Genomic DNA, 17,328 nt, shown 5'->3' with positions numbered 1-17,328 from the left:
AACTCCATATAATTTCTGTCCTTTGAAATTTGTTCACACTTGCTTAATGGCCTAATATACAAACAGTTGAAACCAATGTGTAGTATAAAGTGGTAAGCTGCAGTGTTTCTTATTAGGTCAAGTTTGTTAATCATGTTGTCAAATCTCCTGTTTCTCTTGATTTTAATCTGATTGTTCTATTAGTTATTAATAAGTAGCTTAAAATCTCTCACTACATTTGTGGATTTTTCTTTTTCTCCTGTAGTCCCATCAAAGTTTGCCTTACCCATTTTGAGGTGATGTTACTAGTTCTAATTAGTTTAGATTTTTTCGAGTATCTTGGCTAATTTGACCTTTTACCTTACTAAATATTTTCCTTTATCTTTAGGAATGCATCATACTCCAGCTTTCTTTTACTGATGTTTTCATGGAGTTTCAACATTTTACTTCCAACCTTTATGTTCCTTTATTTGTAAGGCGTGTCTTTTTAAAAGTAGTATGTACATGGACTCCAGCCTCAAATCTTGTAATAAGCATTAACGCTGAAAAAAAAGAAGCAAAGCTGTGCTCAGTGAGATTTTCTGAACATGAAGGAAGAAGTACCCTACATTTCCCTGTTGCCTTCTGTTGTGTTGACAAATAAATTGTAAACGAAACACCATTCACTCCTCAGTGGAGTTAGCTGTGACTCAGGATTAAGAGGTAAAAGAGTGATGACACAGGTTTGACATTGATGTAAAGAGATCAGAAACAACTGAATGGAGGATGAAAGGGGTGATTAGTGTATCTCAAGAAAAGTACAAGTTTAGAAAGCTTAATCTCAAGAAAGAGTGTGTTGTAGAGCTTTTCATACAAATGGGAGACCAACATTCCATAAAGTTCTGATTTAGCAGAGTTGGCTGAGTTTGGGTGAGGATAAAGGAAGGACCTCCCAAGGTGGGTCCTATAAAGATGAGAGGTGGGAACCAAGGTGACCTTTGAACTCCCTAAGACATGCAAGGTACCATTTTCACACATAACTTATACCTGCCAATTTAATACTGATGCTGAAAAGAAAGCATTTAGGAGCTTACCTTTTAAGAGCCTTTCATATTTTTCTCTCCACTTCTTTTCATCCTAATTGATGGGGATGTGTATGCTCTGATAGGAATTATAATTTATTCCTCAGATACTTTTAGAATTTTGGATAGCCTCTTCACAATTTTAGTGCTCCCATGAGAATCCTGCTTTAGCCAGAAGCACAATCTGTAAGATACTCATTTCATTGAGAGATAATTTTTTATTTCATATGTTTCCAGAGTAAATAGGCAGAAGAATCTTAGCTACTCCCACGTCAATAAAATAGCTTACTGATCAAAAACTAGTCATCAGTTTTTTACTATCTAAATCAGACAAAATTCTTGCCGTGTTTTCTTGCCAAGAAGTGAGTCTTACTTTGTTTATTGCACTTAAGTCATATCTTCTGCAAAATCAATAGTTTAAGGCAATCTGGACGATTTGTTCTTATAACAGTTTGGGACAAGATTGTTAAGAAGCTGAGTGACAGCAGAATTTAAAAGCTTTCAAGTTCCTTCAAGGTGTTAGCAATCTTAATGACCCTGATTTCATTTTTTAATAATGTAAGCAAATAGTAAAAGTATTGTCTACTGATGAAGAGGCCTTAATGATTAAATACATATTTCACTTTATGCCTTTTACAAATATGAGAGACAGAGAGTTCAAATAATTCAAGGAATAGAGTGAGCCAGAAGTATGGATGACATAGTTATTTGTGTAAAATAAGAAGAATACATTTTTACTGCTGCTTATAGAAAACATGTTCCTTGGCACAGACTTCAAAAAAGACTAGCAGGAACACAATCCCATGGAATTAAGTTTGGAGTAAATATTGGGTAGATACCTAGGAATTCTATAGGACTGTAAGCAGTTTGGTAGTTAAATGCCAAGCAAGCAAATAAGTCCCTGCCCTTAAATTTTTTTTTTATGAAAAGAACATGTTAAAAAATAGTATTAGGATGCAGTATTAATTCTGGAGGAAGAGTCTCAAGTTTGTTTTTACAAATATGAATATGTAAAATATCAACCTCATTTTTGTGTCCAAAGTTTCATGTATTTATTAAAATTTAATTTGGCTTTTTTTTTGATCTTCAAGGCATATTGCTTCTGATGAAATTCATGAAAATTCATCTTCTCATGAAACATTTTTTCCTTATTTCAAGAATAATTATTAAATCAACACATGTGGGTGTGTTCTGTTAAGAAGTATTTAAGACCCTTATCATGCTCAGCTTTGTGCATTGAGCAGACTACTATTTAATTAGGTCTAGGATAGTGACCTGATCAGATAGAACCACAAGAAACCCAACTAAACTAGAAAATGCAGAGAAGGCGAAATTAAGTAATTTTTAGGTATTAACTAATTTTGAAAGTTTTTCAAATATGAATCATATGTATATGGTGTGCAAAATCAAGTAGAAGTTAAAAGAACCAGGTTGGGTTCAAAACAAACTGAATTATCTGACTTTGATCAAGTTATGCAACCTCTCTGAAGCTTAGATTCCTCCTTTGTAAATGAAGATAATAGATACAATGAGAAATAAATTAAATAACTTGTGAAATACTTGAGAATGGACACATGGCAAGCCTCATGAAATGATATTATTGGTATTTCAGAGGCCAGGGCAACTGTGCTTTTCTTTTGCTGTCACATAGATAATAGAAAATTATGGGATTTCTTCAGTGTAATGGGAAAATTTGCCATATGTACTAGGCAGAAAGCAATGCCTTACTTTTTGAAAATTTTTATTGTAAAGCATTTTAAGCAAAACAGTTTATATCTTTCCATAAGAATTATTTTTTTTCCTTTCCTTAATTGCTTTTCATGATTTTTTAGGAATTCATTTAGAGGTGCGTATGGTTTATGAGAAACAGCTCGAAGGACAGCTTCCTTTATGAGGATGAGAGCAAGTGTGCACATTCGACAAAACTTCCTTAGGTGATGGTAGTGAGGTCCTTTTTCCTTCGGGCCTCAGCAATTTCAGCGCAGTAACTCCTCAGTAAGAAGAAGTAACCTTTGAAATAGAAGATGGTTGTGTAATGAGAAAAAGAAACATTCAAGAAATGTCGACTTGCCTCTGTTTCCCAAGGTTATTAATCTTTGGGAAGCCTAGAGTTCGAAAAAATAACAACAACAAACAAAATGGAGAAGACAGAAATTGTAATAGGCATGAGGTTTATTCACCATCTTCTTTCAAGAGTACATATCCATACAAAATTGAACTTGTGTACATTAGCCAGAGAAAAGCCAGTCATTTTGATACATAACATCATTACTACTTCCGAAACAATAGTGCCGACTCTGAGGTGTGCTTGGATAGTGTCAGGTGTTCCCCTGGTCAGAATCAGCTGCTTTTCAGGGTTAAAGTTTCTTGATATTCCATGATGCTCTTTTTTTTTTTCTTTTAATTAAAAAAAAAAAACTTAAGTAAATTCTTTTATTACAGTTGCATATATATATATACCAACACATTTCCTGTACTCACAACTTTCAAATAGGAGAATATTCAGTGATTCTTTGGGTCCACAAATCTATCATTCCTCCTCCCCAGCTCCTGGCATCCAGAGGGTCACGGAACAATAGAAATTGTGATGAGGGCTTCTGATTTTAATCCTGAACCTCACCAGGTGACTAAGCTCTTTATATGCATGAAGTTGTTGGTGTTATCTCTGTTTTTACTAATATTCAGAGAGGTGGAGTCTTACCCCCTCAGTGAATATTAGGATTGGCCTTAAACACTGTCAGACAACACAATACAGACTGAGGGAACCCTCTTCCTCCCACAGGTCCAGGTTGTCAGTCTCTATAAACCGCAGAGTTACTCCCAACTGTGAAAAATCAATACATACTCCCAAGTGCAAGCCTTCTCCAAGGCATGAGTTTGTATTTGGTCATGTAGATTTATCGAGTTTGAACAGACTTTCCAAATAGTGATAGATATCAAAATAATGACTCCCCTCTGGTCTTTGGGGTGTTGCTTCCAGGCCAAGATGTTTCTTGATGTGCAAATATTGTTGCCTCTGTGTGTCGTGTTATGACATGACAGAATTACAGAAGCACTGGCCAAGGGGCGTGAGTTATTGAATGGGCTTGGAATCAGGTGAGATGGGTGGGTATTGTGTTTATAGCTTGGGTTATTCCCCTTGGAATCCCTGGGAATCTGGAAAGAAGAGATGAGATTGGTTTCAAGGAGGGGATATTTGCCATGTATCAGAATCTTCTGTTTTCCCCTTCCAGAGTTTTATCTTTTTGCTTTCATATTATTTTTGTTCCCTGCCAACTTTCATAAAGAGTTTACCACTTGTAGTAAAAGGGTCACACTTGTATGTACATATAAATGTATAACAATACATTATTATGTTATATGTGATATATATAAATAATTCACCAGGAGGCTGGCTTTAGTAAGACTTATAAGTAGAAAGAAAACTCTTATCAGAAACTGTCTATGAATTGCTTCAAAATTTTGGGTTGAAGAATCTGAAAGACCTTACTCAACCTGGGAGCATCTGGGAGCAACAGTTAGCAGTCTTTAATGGGTATCCTAAAAAGAACCTTGCCATGGCTCCTAGGGAGCCTTTCTTTTTGAATTTACCTTTTCTTCTCAGATAATCTTCTAGGGTGGGTGAGCCATAAAAAATATTCACCCTAGGGAAAGCCTGATAATTGAAATCGATATGTAATATTCAATCAACTAATGAGAATCTGCTAAAGTAAAAAAGCAACTTTGCATTTTTTCATAATTTGACGTTTCAATTCTATTTTTCTTGACAACCAATGATGGCAAATATAGTAACTGAACTTCAGACCTGAGACCTAGAAGGAGCTAGAGGAACCTTGCCGTAAACATGAAGGAAGCTCCTTGGCTTACTGATTGGTGCAGTGGGATGAGATATAGGTATCCAAATAATTGAGTAGCTGTAAGAAATTGTGTGTGTGTATGTATATATATATATATATATATATATACAGCTGTATTGTACATATATATATAAAGAGAGAAGGTGGGGTAGGGTGGCTCAGCAGGCAGAGTTCTTACCTGCCATGCCAGAGACCCGACTTCGATTCCTGGTGCCTGCCCATGTTAAAAAAAAAAAGAGAGAGAGAGAAAGAGGTCAGGCAGCTCAAATTTCCTCCATTTATGGTTGAAATTCCAGTTGTCTTCACCCTAGTTTTTGTATTGATGTTGTGACAGAAACTATGGACCAACAATATGAGAAATGGGTCAAGAAAAAAGCAACTTAGTTCATAGGGGCCCTTGAATATGAAATAACAGACCTAGGTTTCCCTCTTCCTCCATTCTCCTTAGGGTTTAGCAGTTCACTATCTTGAATCTTACTGAAGCAGTAGCACTTGGATTCCCTGAGCATGAACTGATCCTGGCTTTCTCGATAGCACACAGTTACTTTACGGGAGAACGTAGAATACCACTTGTTCTAGTTTTCTAGCTGCCAGAATGCGATATACCAGAAAGAGAATGGCTTTTAAAAAGGGGAATTTAATACGTTTCTAATTTGCATTTCTAAGGCCAAGAAAATGCCCCAGTTAAAACAAGTCTATAGACATGTTCAGTCAAAGGCATCCAGGGAAAGATACCTTGGTTCAAGAAAGTCAGTGAAGTTCAGGGTTTCTCTCTCAAGTGAGAAGGCACATGGTGAACACAGTCAGGGCTTCTCTCTCAGCTGGAAGGGCACATGGCATGGTGTCATCTGCTAGCTTTCTCTCCTGGCTTCCTGTTTCATGAAGCTCCCTGGGAGGCATTTTCCCTCTTCATCTCCAAAGGCTGCTGGCTGGTAGATTCTCTGCTTTATGTGGCTATGACATTCTGCTGTCTCAGAATCTCTTTCATTCTCCAAAATGTTTCCTCTTTTATAGGACTCCAGAAACTTATCAAAATGCACCCAATGGGTGGAGACATGTCGTCACCTAATCCAGGCTAACAATCACTCTTGATTAAATCACGTATCCCGGGAGATGATCTAATTATACAGATTCAAACATACAGTATTGAATGGGGATTATTCTACCGTTACAAAATGGGATTTAGATTAAAACATGGCTTTTCTAGGGGACATACATCCTTTCAAACCAGCACTCCACTTAACCTCCTGAGCGTCACTTTCCTTATCTGTAAGTGGAAGTGAGAGTCTTACTTTTCTCATTCACCATACGGTTTAGAAGATCCTCTGAGAACACTGATTTGGAAGGCTCTGAACCAATAACAGATGTGTCTGAAAGAACTTCCTCTGCTAATCCTTCCCTGATTGCTGTGCTAGGAGTCACTGCAGAGGGCAGCCTGGAGAAGAAGGCACTGTCCTGACAAAAGAGGTCGCTGGTGCTAAGTTGACATAGAACAGCCTGCCTTAACGGGGCAGGGGCAAGTAACTTAACCTTTGCTGCCCAGCACCTGTTGGTACATATTTATATAAACCATGATATACCTCTGTTAGTAAGCTGCCAGAATGCAGTATACCAGAACTGGAACAGCTTTTAAAAAGGGGGAATTTAATAAGTTATAAGTTTACAGTTTTAAGCCTGTAAAAATGTCCAAACTAAGACATCCAGGGATAGATACCTTAATTCAAGAAAGACTGATGAGTCTGGAACAGCTCTCTCAGCTGAGAAGTCATGTGGCTGGCATCCGCGGGTACCTTGCTCCTGGGCTCCTTAGCCTTTGTTCTTATGGGGGTTCCTCACTTTGCTTCTCCAGAGCTGGCTTTCATCTCTTGGCTTCTCTTGGCTCTCTAGGTTCTGGCTTGCTTAACATCGCATGGTGATGCCTGCTGGGCTCCGGGAATCTCCAAATGTCTTTGTCTCTTGTTTTCCAAATGTCAGCATCTGTGTCAGCGCGATCTCTGCCAGCTCTGTTGTTTCTGTCTCTCTCCAGTATTTCCTCTTTGAAAGGATTCCAGTAAATAAATCAAGAACCACCTGGAATGGGCAGAGTCACATCTCCATCTATTCAAAAGGTCACAACCACAGTTGGGTGTGTCACAACTCCACGAAGATAATCTCATCAAACATTCCAAACTACAGTGTTGAGTCATGATTAAAAGGAACAGCTGCTGGGCAGGCTGCAGTGGCTCAGCAGGCAGAGTTCTTGCCGAACCAGAGACCTGGGTTCGATTCCCAGTGCTTGCCCATGCAAAAAAAAAAAAAAAAAAAAAAGATTCAAAAAAAAAAAGAACAGCTGCTCCCACAAGATTAGATCAGGATTAAAGCATGGCTTTTCTGGGGAATATAATATTTTCAAACTGGCACAACCTCAAATTACTACTCGTGACACTTTCATTTATTAAATGATCCTTTGAAGTTCAGTTATAAGTCCTTTCTTAGAAAATTAAACAGTGACAATGTATTCTTCCCGGTATTTCTATAGCACTATGTGCCAAGGCATGCTAATGTCATCTGTTAGTCTGTGTTGTGGATTGTAAACTTCAGAGACCTCAAACCAAGCAAGACTAGTTTGGATGTCGCACCATCAGACCCTACACAAGGAACTAGCTCAGTGCTTAGTAGCAGTAGTTAGGTGCTAGGGCTTCAATTGCATTCATATTGTCTGAAGCTGAAGCCCATGATATCATACCTGTTTCTGATGAAGATGAGTAGTTAAACCAGCATCATCCAGTGACTTTGAGTTATTCCACCTGCTGTCATTTTAGACAAGTTCTAGTCCCTGGAGTATTCAGAATTGTGAAAGCTAATGTTAAACTTCTGTAAAAATCATTAACAGAACTTGCAAACATTAAGATCTAAATTCAAATCTTGGCTCCCCACCACCTTTAGCTCTGAGGTTTTAAGAAAGGCCTCCTAGCTTCTCTGACACTCATTTACTTCATTTGTAAAATTAGTACAGTACTTGCATTCTCGAGTGAGTTTAGGATTAAGTGGATATTCATAGAACTGTTAGCACTGTGCCTTGTGTGGGCAAACACCTGATTAATGGCAACTGCTATTGTTTTTATCATTAGTCTTTTAAGGAGCACATTTTAAATGCTTATAATGATGGAAATTTTAATACATATATATCTAGATGGTAAAACAAACAAAACTTTTAGAGAATTGATAGTTCCCTCATTATCAAAACTTTTTCAGATTTCTAAGAAATATCAAAAATCTGTTTTTATCACATTTCCCTTGTATGTTCTTTACTGAGCATGTTGATAAATGCTGAAATTCCTTAAGTAAAGATATTTAAAGTGAAAAATTAAAGAGAACTTAGGGACCCCGAATAAGTCATACATTTTTCCTGAACAATTACAAATTACCAGTGAATTGGGACAAGCTCAAGAATATTAAGTGGCTAATGCATGGTCTTCCCAGCTCCGTGTTTTATTCTGAATAAATTTAAACAAGTTACTTCTCCGCCTGTGCCTCAGAGTCTTCATCTATAAAAGGGGATAATAAGATGTAGATTATATTGGTTAATACTTGCGAGGTATTTCATAAATGGCTGGATATACAGTTAGCACTCAGTAAATGTTAATTTGGTAGAAAACCAAGAAAGGGGAATTCTGACTTCCAGGAGTAAAGATTGAAATGTTTTTCCTCCTTTCCAAGCCAAGAATGTGTTATGAACCACGCCTTTATCCCACATATAACAGAGGCTTCTGAACTCCTTATCTATGATACCTGCTCAGTAATTTCCCTAATAATATCATGATAGGATTCTCATTCCTCTTGGTTTTTGTTTTCTTATCTAGAAAATAGGGAAGTAATAGTGCCTTCCACATAAGGTTACTGAGTGTATTAAAGAGGTAATATCTAGAGAACTCTCTATTATTGCATAATAAGCATGCAGTAAGTACCATCCAAAGGCCTCTGTATCTGGTTTTGTTATTTCAGACTTTTCTCCAAGTGGTTGGAGTCGTCGCTGTGGCAGTGGCAGTCATTCCTTGGATTGCAATACCCTTGATTCCCCTTAGCATCGTTTTCCTTTACCTTCGGCGATATTTCTTAGAAACGTCACGAGATGTCAAACGCCTGGAGTCTACAAGTGAGTATTAAGGCCAACAGGTTGGCATGTCAATGCTAGCTTCCATTTATGCCATAATCAACTAGAATTATTCCAGATCCCTGGAATTCTGCAGACTCTTTCTTCCAGAATGTCCTGCCAAGTTAATACCATGTTACGTCTGGGATGTTATGTCCACCATGACCCGTGTGGACCTGAGGGCTGGCGGGGCTGACAGAGCAGCTCTGTCTTTTGGCATGAGGAAGGAATGAAGCCTGTATGTGGAATAATATCCCAAATAATCCAGTGGAATGAGATTACGGTGAAGACAAGGATGTTTCTGTCTTAACTGTGGCACACTTCCTTATACAAGAGGCATTCAATAAATATATTTTGAAGAAATAAAATATTTCATCACGTGGAAACTAATAAAGAAGGAAAATAGGGGATTTTTCTTTCCCTGTAGATGCTGGAAATGACAAGGAAAGGAAAGGATTGGGAAAATGAAAATGTCAGAAAATGTAGCCATATGTCAGAAATAATGGACTTTACTTATATATTACTTTCATATACTGAAAACAAATAGCTAATAAGTTGCAGAATAGCATTGTTATTTGAGTTTTGTTCTTTATTGTCACCAGTACTTGAGTGTCATACCACAATTCTTTTCTTTTTTTTCAGGGTGTTCATGTAAATGAACACAGAAAATAATCCCCTTAGGAGAACATAAGGAAGAGGGATCAGTTCTTAATGTATTTAGTCTATTACTGTATACAACTTCCTAATTTTGGAATGATGTGGAAAACATTTTATGATTGATCACTGTATTCTACAGATAATCACAGAGGATGAAATAATGCAAAGCTTCCTCATTCTAAATGTGACTAACATTTTTCATTATTATTAAAAAGAAATATCATAAAAAGAATAGAATTGTTAAATAGTGGTATAAAGATGATAGCCAAAAAGTAAAGAGGGAAGATATTTCTATCAGAAAACCTCAACTATGAATAGTTTGCAAATAAACACCAAATCAGCTTTGTGGAAGCCAAGCCAAGAAGAGAAGCGTATTGACTGCCATTATTCTCAGTATCTGCTAGGAAGAAAAATAAAAGTTTATCAGGACAAAGGAGTTTTTGTTGTGGCATTGTTACTTTTTAAATAATTAACTCCTGAGGCATTTATCGTAACTTTGCATAAAGGATAGTGGGTGGCAGTTTTGAAAAGCTGTAGAAAATTTTTTCAGTCACCAATAGAACCAGCTAAACCACTGTGATGCCTAGTTTTGTGAAGGTATTTCAGTGGGGACACATAGCAATATAGTCCAGATAGCTGTAATATTCTGCTTTATATGACTAGATACAAAGACTAGATACAGTGAGGCTTGGAGGAGGCTTAGAAATAATTGGCATTCCTGGGAGATTCTCGTTTTGTGCATGTCATTGATCCCATCCAATCTTTTGTGTAGATAACAAGGTTTCAGGTATTTTATAACTTGCGGAGACTTATGAAATACAGTTTATTTTACAGTCTTGTTACAAAAGGAGACTTCAAGTATATTCAAGGAATAATACCTTCACTTAGATTTTTGTCTGGGGCAAGGGTCACTTCCCATCCACATGGAAGCAGAGGGCAGGGGACCTCGCAGCTTTTCTGTAGAAGCAGTGTAGGATTTTCTCAGTGTTTAAATAATGCTCCCTTGAAACCCAAGACATACCATAAAGCATGAGAAATTTTTGTCCTGTAGATACTGAGAACTTTGTCATGGCTCCTATGAAATACTTGGGTTTTCCTGAATCCCAGTTGGCTGCAGCAGTGAGTTAAATACAGATAGTCCTTGCCCCATGCTGCCTAGCCAGAGTAGTGGCCAGTTGATTAGAACTGTGCATTTGCTATCCATCTGGGCAATAGATCAAATTCCACTGTTTTCTTTAAGCAGTAATTGATGGTGAGTGCTTCTTGAGGCATGCTGGAATCATCAGCAAAAAGGAAGAGGCCTGATTATTGTGGCAAGAAGGTATAAATCCATTTGAAGGACTGCTGATGTCTTGAGGTTCATTTTCAGATCATACTGCCTAGCTGCCTCTAGAAACTTAGGCCGACATTTAAGCAATCAGATGAGAAATCTGCAGTTGATCACAGTGGGTTTTCATTTATGCAAGAATGAATATAGCAGTGATCAGTAAGTTAGTGGCTTTTCACCAGCCAACTTTGTTGGCAGTGCCTGGATTATGAAGCCATATCCAAATCCTGGCTGTGGGAGTGCTGTAATCCATTAGCAATGTCTGCCATGGGTGTTGGATAGGACAGACAGTGTTAACACATGTGCCACTGATTCTAAAATCTGGTGTTTTAAAGAGTTCTTATGCCACACTCCGGGACTTTGTTCAACTTAAGGTACTTGATAAGATGTACAGTAATGGGTAAGTAAGATTCTGGAGTTTTCTAAATACAGGCTACAAAGTCCGCAGAAAAATTCTTAGAGGCACACATGGAAATCTTTGACCCCAGGATTATTCTCCCTCCAAAACTGTGGCTCAAAGCACAGCCTTGGGAATAGGGAAGAGTTGGGTCTAACACTTAGCTTTTCCACTTCCTTGGGTTGCCTCCTTAACTTTGGGCAGTGTTCTTAATCCCTCAGATCTGCTTTGTCCTCTGTCAGAAATATAATAATACTTGCTCCGTTGGGGGTCATTCAGAGGAGTGCTTGAGGTGATGCTTATAAATTGCTTACTGGCCACTGCCAAAGGTGCTAGAACCTTAAATGCAAGAGAATGAAAAGCAGTAGTAATAATTAAAAGGTCTGCCATGGCATTAGTGATAATCTGCAGCAAGGTTGTCAGATCAGGGTCTTTCCATTTAGTTCCCTTGTCCTGCCCCTTTCCAGATAAGATATTCAGTCATTGTGGGGTATATGCCAAAGGGCCCTGTGGGAAACACAGCTATCTGTCCTGTAAAAAGTAAAGTTATGTTTGTCTCTAACTGCTGACTAATGCTATTGATGTTATATAGGCTAAGTGAATCTTCCAGGGGAAGAGGTTATTACTTTGGGCAAGCTAATTGCAGGGCCTTGACACCCCCTTCCCTGTATGCTAGTTAATTTTCTTAGCATACCCTCCAGTTCACCCATACTCACATCCTCCTCAACCTAAATGGGAGTGTGGAGGAAACAGATCTTTTTCAAATTTTTCCTGCAATATCTCTGCAGGAAAGTAAAGCATGAAGTAAAGCAAAGGTCTTGAACCTTGGGTTCCCTGAGTTTAAAGTCTGGGATGCTCACTTATTTTCTAAAGTAGACCCTGGCCTAAATTTCCTGCCAGAGATTAATGCAACTTGGGCCTGCTAGTAAGGGAAGCAAGTAGGATGGCCACACTGAAGAATTTCATTCAGGGGCTCTCCCTGGGTGAACTGTCACATCACCTTCCTTCTCATGAGCATGGTCTATGATGAAACAGTGTGTCTGTCCCAACACTGCCTTGCTCTGGAAATGAGAGCATTGTTGTAGTGATTTCCCTGAGCTGTCTGGAGCTGGGGTCTCAGCCGGCTCTTGAGAGGGTAATAGGGTCTGGTCCTCTCCTAGGTTATTCCCATGGGCACCTGGTTTACAGATTAACTGATATCGGGGGCAGGTGGAGATATCTTCTGGGATGTACAGCAAGAGTTTCCAGGCTTATCTGGAGCATGAGCTCAGTCCTCTACGCTTTTATTGCCCACTTAAAACTGCAAAGTTAAAGGGAGCTAAAATAAATAAAAATAAAAAGGTTATCCAATATAATTAAGAGAGAAAAAAGTTCGGGTGCTAGAGTAAGACCATAAACATACAACTGGACATTCAAAACTACCACAGAATCGCCTAAGGCTCTGCCTCAACTCTAGATAATATCTAAAGGGGAAATAGTAGAATAGGTACTGATTGGTAAATTTGGGTTTGGAAAAAGCTTTGTTTCTTAAAGCAGTGTCATGGATGAGGGTGCCTAAAGGTAAAGGTCTCTAGTCAGATAATCCTGGTCAGGAAAGAACCCCAAGGCTGAGCAGGTGGTCAGTGGACCCATGTCCCAGGCTGACCTCCTCCCAGCCCCAAAGCTTTCTGCCTTCTCTATCTCCTGCAGCGTCTCCCATTTGAAAGCCTGCACCTTTCCTGTAGAACTATGAACTCTAAGCTTCTTAAGAGGGAGTTCTGTGTCTCTACACATTCGCACCCCCTGCACCTACCTACCCCACACATGCAGTGCTCCTGTGTACAGTAAGCACCCCAACATTGAGCTCACCTGTCAGCCACATACACGTTCGGATGCCATACTATGGAGTCAACCCCTGAAAATATGCTTGAGCTTCTTCCGTTGATTCTTTTAACCATCATTTTGGTTTTATTAGAGCAGTTGTAAGTTTACAGAAAAATCATTGCAAAAGCATATTCTCATTTAAGACTCTGCATATTTACCCTGCCATTTTATGTAATAATATGTAGCCTCCTATAAGATAAATTATCTTAACTTCTCCCAACCACTCACATTACTAAGAGGATTCCGCTAGAAGATGTGTAATAAAGTAATAAAATCAAGATTTCCTTAAAAAAAAGTCCATATCATTCATCCCAGACAATAGCATTAAGGACGGTATACAGGATCACGTGCTCACAGTATGTTCCTGCCCCTGGCTGGAGCCATTTCCAGCCTCATTCAAAGTAGAGAATGAAATCTAAGGAAATCTTGCCTGCCTGGCAGCACTCAGCCCACCCCTTACCCACTATGCGGGGACCTGGACCCGCTATCTGTAGCAATACAGTATACCCAGAGAAGCGACAGGCATGCAACCTCAGGCACCAAACCAAAATGAAGTTCAACCAAGAAAAATTTGCCATGTTGAGTTCAGTAAAGGCAGCGATGCCCTCGAGGCCATGGTCACCTACTGAAGGGATGTGAGAGCAGTGTCGCATCCTGCAGCGACATCCAAAAGGAGGGAGAGTCCAGTAGGGCAGTTCCAAAGCGTCCATCAGGCTCCTGGAGCTGAATTCAAGACTGTTCAAATGTATCTTGGCTGAGAAGTTCATGTGAGCACAAGGGCATTGCAATACCCCAAATGCATGGTGACTCGGGGAGAGACTCTTCACACAGAAGTAGGCAGAGGAAAGTTCCACAGGAGACAAGGAGATCATAAAGTGGCCATTCAGTTAATCGCTGAGTACCTATTGTGTGCCAAGCTCTTTTCCTTACTGGGGTACAATGACATTATCCCTGCCCTCAAGAAATTAAAAATCGTAAGTGGAGACAGGTGCATAAATAACTAATTATAATTAGGTGTGGTAAGTACTCTTAACAGAGAATCATAAAAATTGCCCTGGGTCAAAAATCAGTGAACGTACCATACAAATGCAATCTTTTTAGTAATAGGGTAGTATGTGGGAACTCCATATTTTGTCCATAATTTTTCTGGAAACCTGTAACTTCTCTAATAAAAAAAAATAGGTGAACAATATTTCTGCCCAGAGTGATGTCAGGGAATAATGAAGGGAAAAGGTTATGTTTGAGGAGAAACTTGGAAAATGAGGAGGAACTTGGAAAACGAGTTAGCAGAGAATTACAACGAGATTTGGATTGGGTCAGAGCTCAAACAGAGACTTTCCCTTCCAGGTCATTAAAGTGCAGTGTGGTTTGACCAGGAGTTTGAGGGTGGACACGAAGGGTCTGCCCTTGAAGGGCTGTTGTCTTTTCTCCCACAGGCTTGTAGAACTATGAGCCTTTCTTCCTGGGTGGCAACTGATCTCCTTATGTTGGCCGTACTGAACTTTCTGTTTTCTGTTTGTCTGTTTCCCCAGCACGAAGTCCAGTGTTTTCCCACTTGTCATCCTCTCTTCAGGGACTCTGGACCATCAGGGCATACAAAGCTGAAGAGAGATTTCAGGAACTGTTTGATTCACACCAGGATTTACATTCAGGTCTGTAAGTCTCTGGAAACTGTCTCACAAGGTGAATGGCATGCTGTCTCCTCTTCCTCTTCAGGAAGGCTGTTGACCAGCGCTCCCTCTTGTCCTTCCTTTGCATCTCTCCTCACTTGCCCTTTTCCCTTGAGTTTGACTATTCTGTGAATCCTCTTTGCTCTTACTTTGTTTCCAAGTCAGACCACTGCTTTTCTTCCTGACTGGCTTATGTGTTTCTTCCATCACTGCCCCCTGTGACTTTCTGTCCCTTCATGGCAATAGTCAGCAAACTTTTTTTGTAAAGGGCCAAAGGGTAAACATTTTAGACTTTGTGGGCTCTACCATCTGAAGAAAACACTCAGCTCTACTCTTGTAGTACAAACATAGGCACAGGTAACATAAACCAATGGGCTTGGCTATGTTCCAATAAAACTTTATTTACAAGAACAGGGAGGCTGTTCTTGGCCCACTGGTTGTAGTTTGCTAACCCTTGTTTTAGTGCATGCTGTGTGGCAAGAGTGACTGAGGAAATCAGTTTCCTGTTTATCTGATTTGCCACCACTTTAATGTGTATTATTCTATCAGTGAAGTTTTTTTTCCTTTGAGAAATTTCAGAATTTCCTCAAAATCTATAAAATCTGGCCTGTCTTTCCAATCTTAATTGCATTTCAAAGATGACGTGGCAAGTATGAAAGGTGCTGAAGACAAATTGGGAGCTGTGCTCTCTGCTGTTGGAGAACTGGGGTCTGTTAACTGTGTGAGTGGGCAAGCTTCATATTGAAACCCACCACTGTAAGATATGGATTGAGACCATTTTTCCATGTTCTTAATTATAATCTGTATTTGTTTTTATAACCTCTGAGTTGAATATGTCAAAGCATGCTTCCCACAAAACCACTGCACTGCTTCATATAATGCGTACCATATATTGTCTGTGTCACTGAGCCTTCTGGACTCCTGAGGTTCCTTGGATGTGCAACTCTGCACCAGCCGTTTAATTGCTGCCCTACTCTGTGTAATTTCTTTTGTTGCTCAACTGAGCAAAATGCTCTCCCATGTGTGATGCAGCTAATACATTGTTTCTTGCCTATGCATTATACTTCTATGGTTCATAAATCTAGAGGCTTGGTTCTTGTTTTTGACTACGTCCCGATGGTTCGCTGTGCGTCTGGACGCCATCTGTGCCATCTTTGTCATCATCGTTGCCTTCGGGTCCCTCCTTCTGGCAAAGAGTAAGTACAGATGTGAATAACTATTCATGGTATGATTACAATTTATGGTTGCATTTACAGTTGTTAAATTAAACTCTTAGACCACCTCATCTAATATATACTGCTTGGTTCTTTTGAATTCATTAAGGCATTTGCAGCATGCCAGGTTGAATCTGATTCAGCAGTGCAGCCCATTTAGAGGAATCAGTTTGGTTCCTCTCATCTGTCTTTGAATGAATTGAGTCTCCACAAATGTAGCAAACTGACATTCTGAGCATTCCTGGTAGTATCTGGTGGTTGAGGGGAGACGACCAAATTTACTTATAAGCATTTCGTCCAGGGATGGTTTAAGCTTTAGGATTTACACTGACAGGTGATGATAGTTTCCAGGATCACTAGGTGAAAAAAAAAGATTCTCCGCAGGAGCAAGCACCATTATCACTGCTGCACAGATACCAGATGAGCAAGTGTTGGCATGTATGGCGTGAATTCACTGTCCCCCTTATTCCTTAGTAGCAACACTGAATTGCATTATTTAATACTGGAACAATGGAAGTAAGATTTTAGATTCAAAAGTATTGTTTATTATAACACATTGCCTTGTTTTTAGTAGTGTCCAACTGATGGTTGCATTCGAAGTCGTAAGCGGAATTACATAATGGTCCTTGAAACCATGATAATCAAGGTCTCAATGACATTAATTCCCACTTATGTTATACTGTTTTACAAATGTATGTCAATCCTGTTGGGATTAATAAATTCATGTAATAGTCTTTCCAAATTTACGGTGGCTTTTTTCATTGTATGGTCTCAACCAATAGATATTAAAAATATAACTACTATCATGTATATGCAAGTTGTTTAAATATTATGAAGGGGTCCTTTTGGTAAAGGAATAGATGAAGCCATACCCAGGGCTAGGAAAACAGAACTGACTTTGTTCCCCTTTTCCTCCTTACTTAGGTTTGGATGCTGGGCAGGTTGGCCTGGCTTTGTCCTACGCCCTCACGCTCATGGGGATGTTCCAGTGGTGTGTTAGACAAAGCGCCGAAGTTGAGAATATGGTAATGTTTATCTTAACGTTCTTAGCCTTTTCAAGTCTCCCTGCCATTAAATGGCATAAAAGCAATTCTTATGTAAAATATTAAAACTGTTATTTTTACATCATAGCTAACAGTTTTTTAGATCCTTTCTCCATCTGTTTAAAGTT

The 17,328-nt window shown here is 39.1% G+C and overlaps 1 protein-coding gene across 1 annotated transcript in view; it reads left to right on the top strand.

Moving 5' to 3' along the window:
* Window positions 1-17,328, top strand: part of ABCC4 (ATP binding cassette subfamily C member 4 (PEL blood group)) — a 315,245-nt gene that overhangs the window by 230,718 nt on the left and 67,199 nt on the right. Inside the window, exons 21-24 of the mRNA XM_077158537.1 lie at window positions 8,882-9,032; window positions 14,806-14,925; window positions 16,029-16,139; window positions 17,082-17,182. Coding sequence (XP_077014652.1) covers window positions 8,882-9,032; window positions 14,806-14,925; window positions 16,029-16,139; window positions 17,082-17,182 — 483 coding nt within the window. The remainder of the gene's footprint in view (window positions 1-8,881; window positions 9,033-14,805; window positions 14,926-16,028; window positions 16,140-17,081; window positions 17,183-17,328) is intronic.

This window comes from Tamandua tetradactyla, chromosome 4 (assembly GCF_023851605.1).
Source record: "Tamandua tetradactyla isolate mTamTet1 chromosome 4, mTamTet1.pri, whole genome shotgun sequence".
NCBI classification, from domain to species: Eukaryota; Metazoa; Chordata; class Mammalia; order Pilosa; family Myrmecophagidae; genus Tamandua; species Tamandua tetradactyla.
The sequence above is the reverse complement of the archived record's forward strand: the minus strand, read 5'-3'. Positions and strand labels throughout refer to the sequence as shown.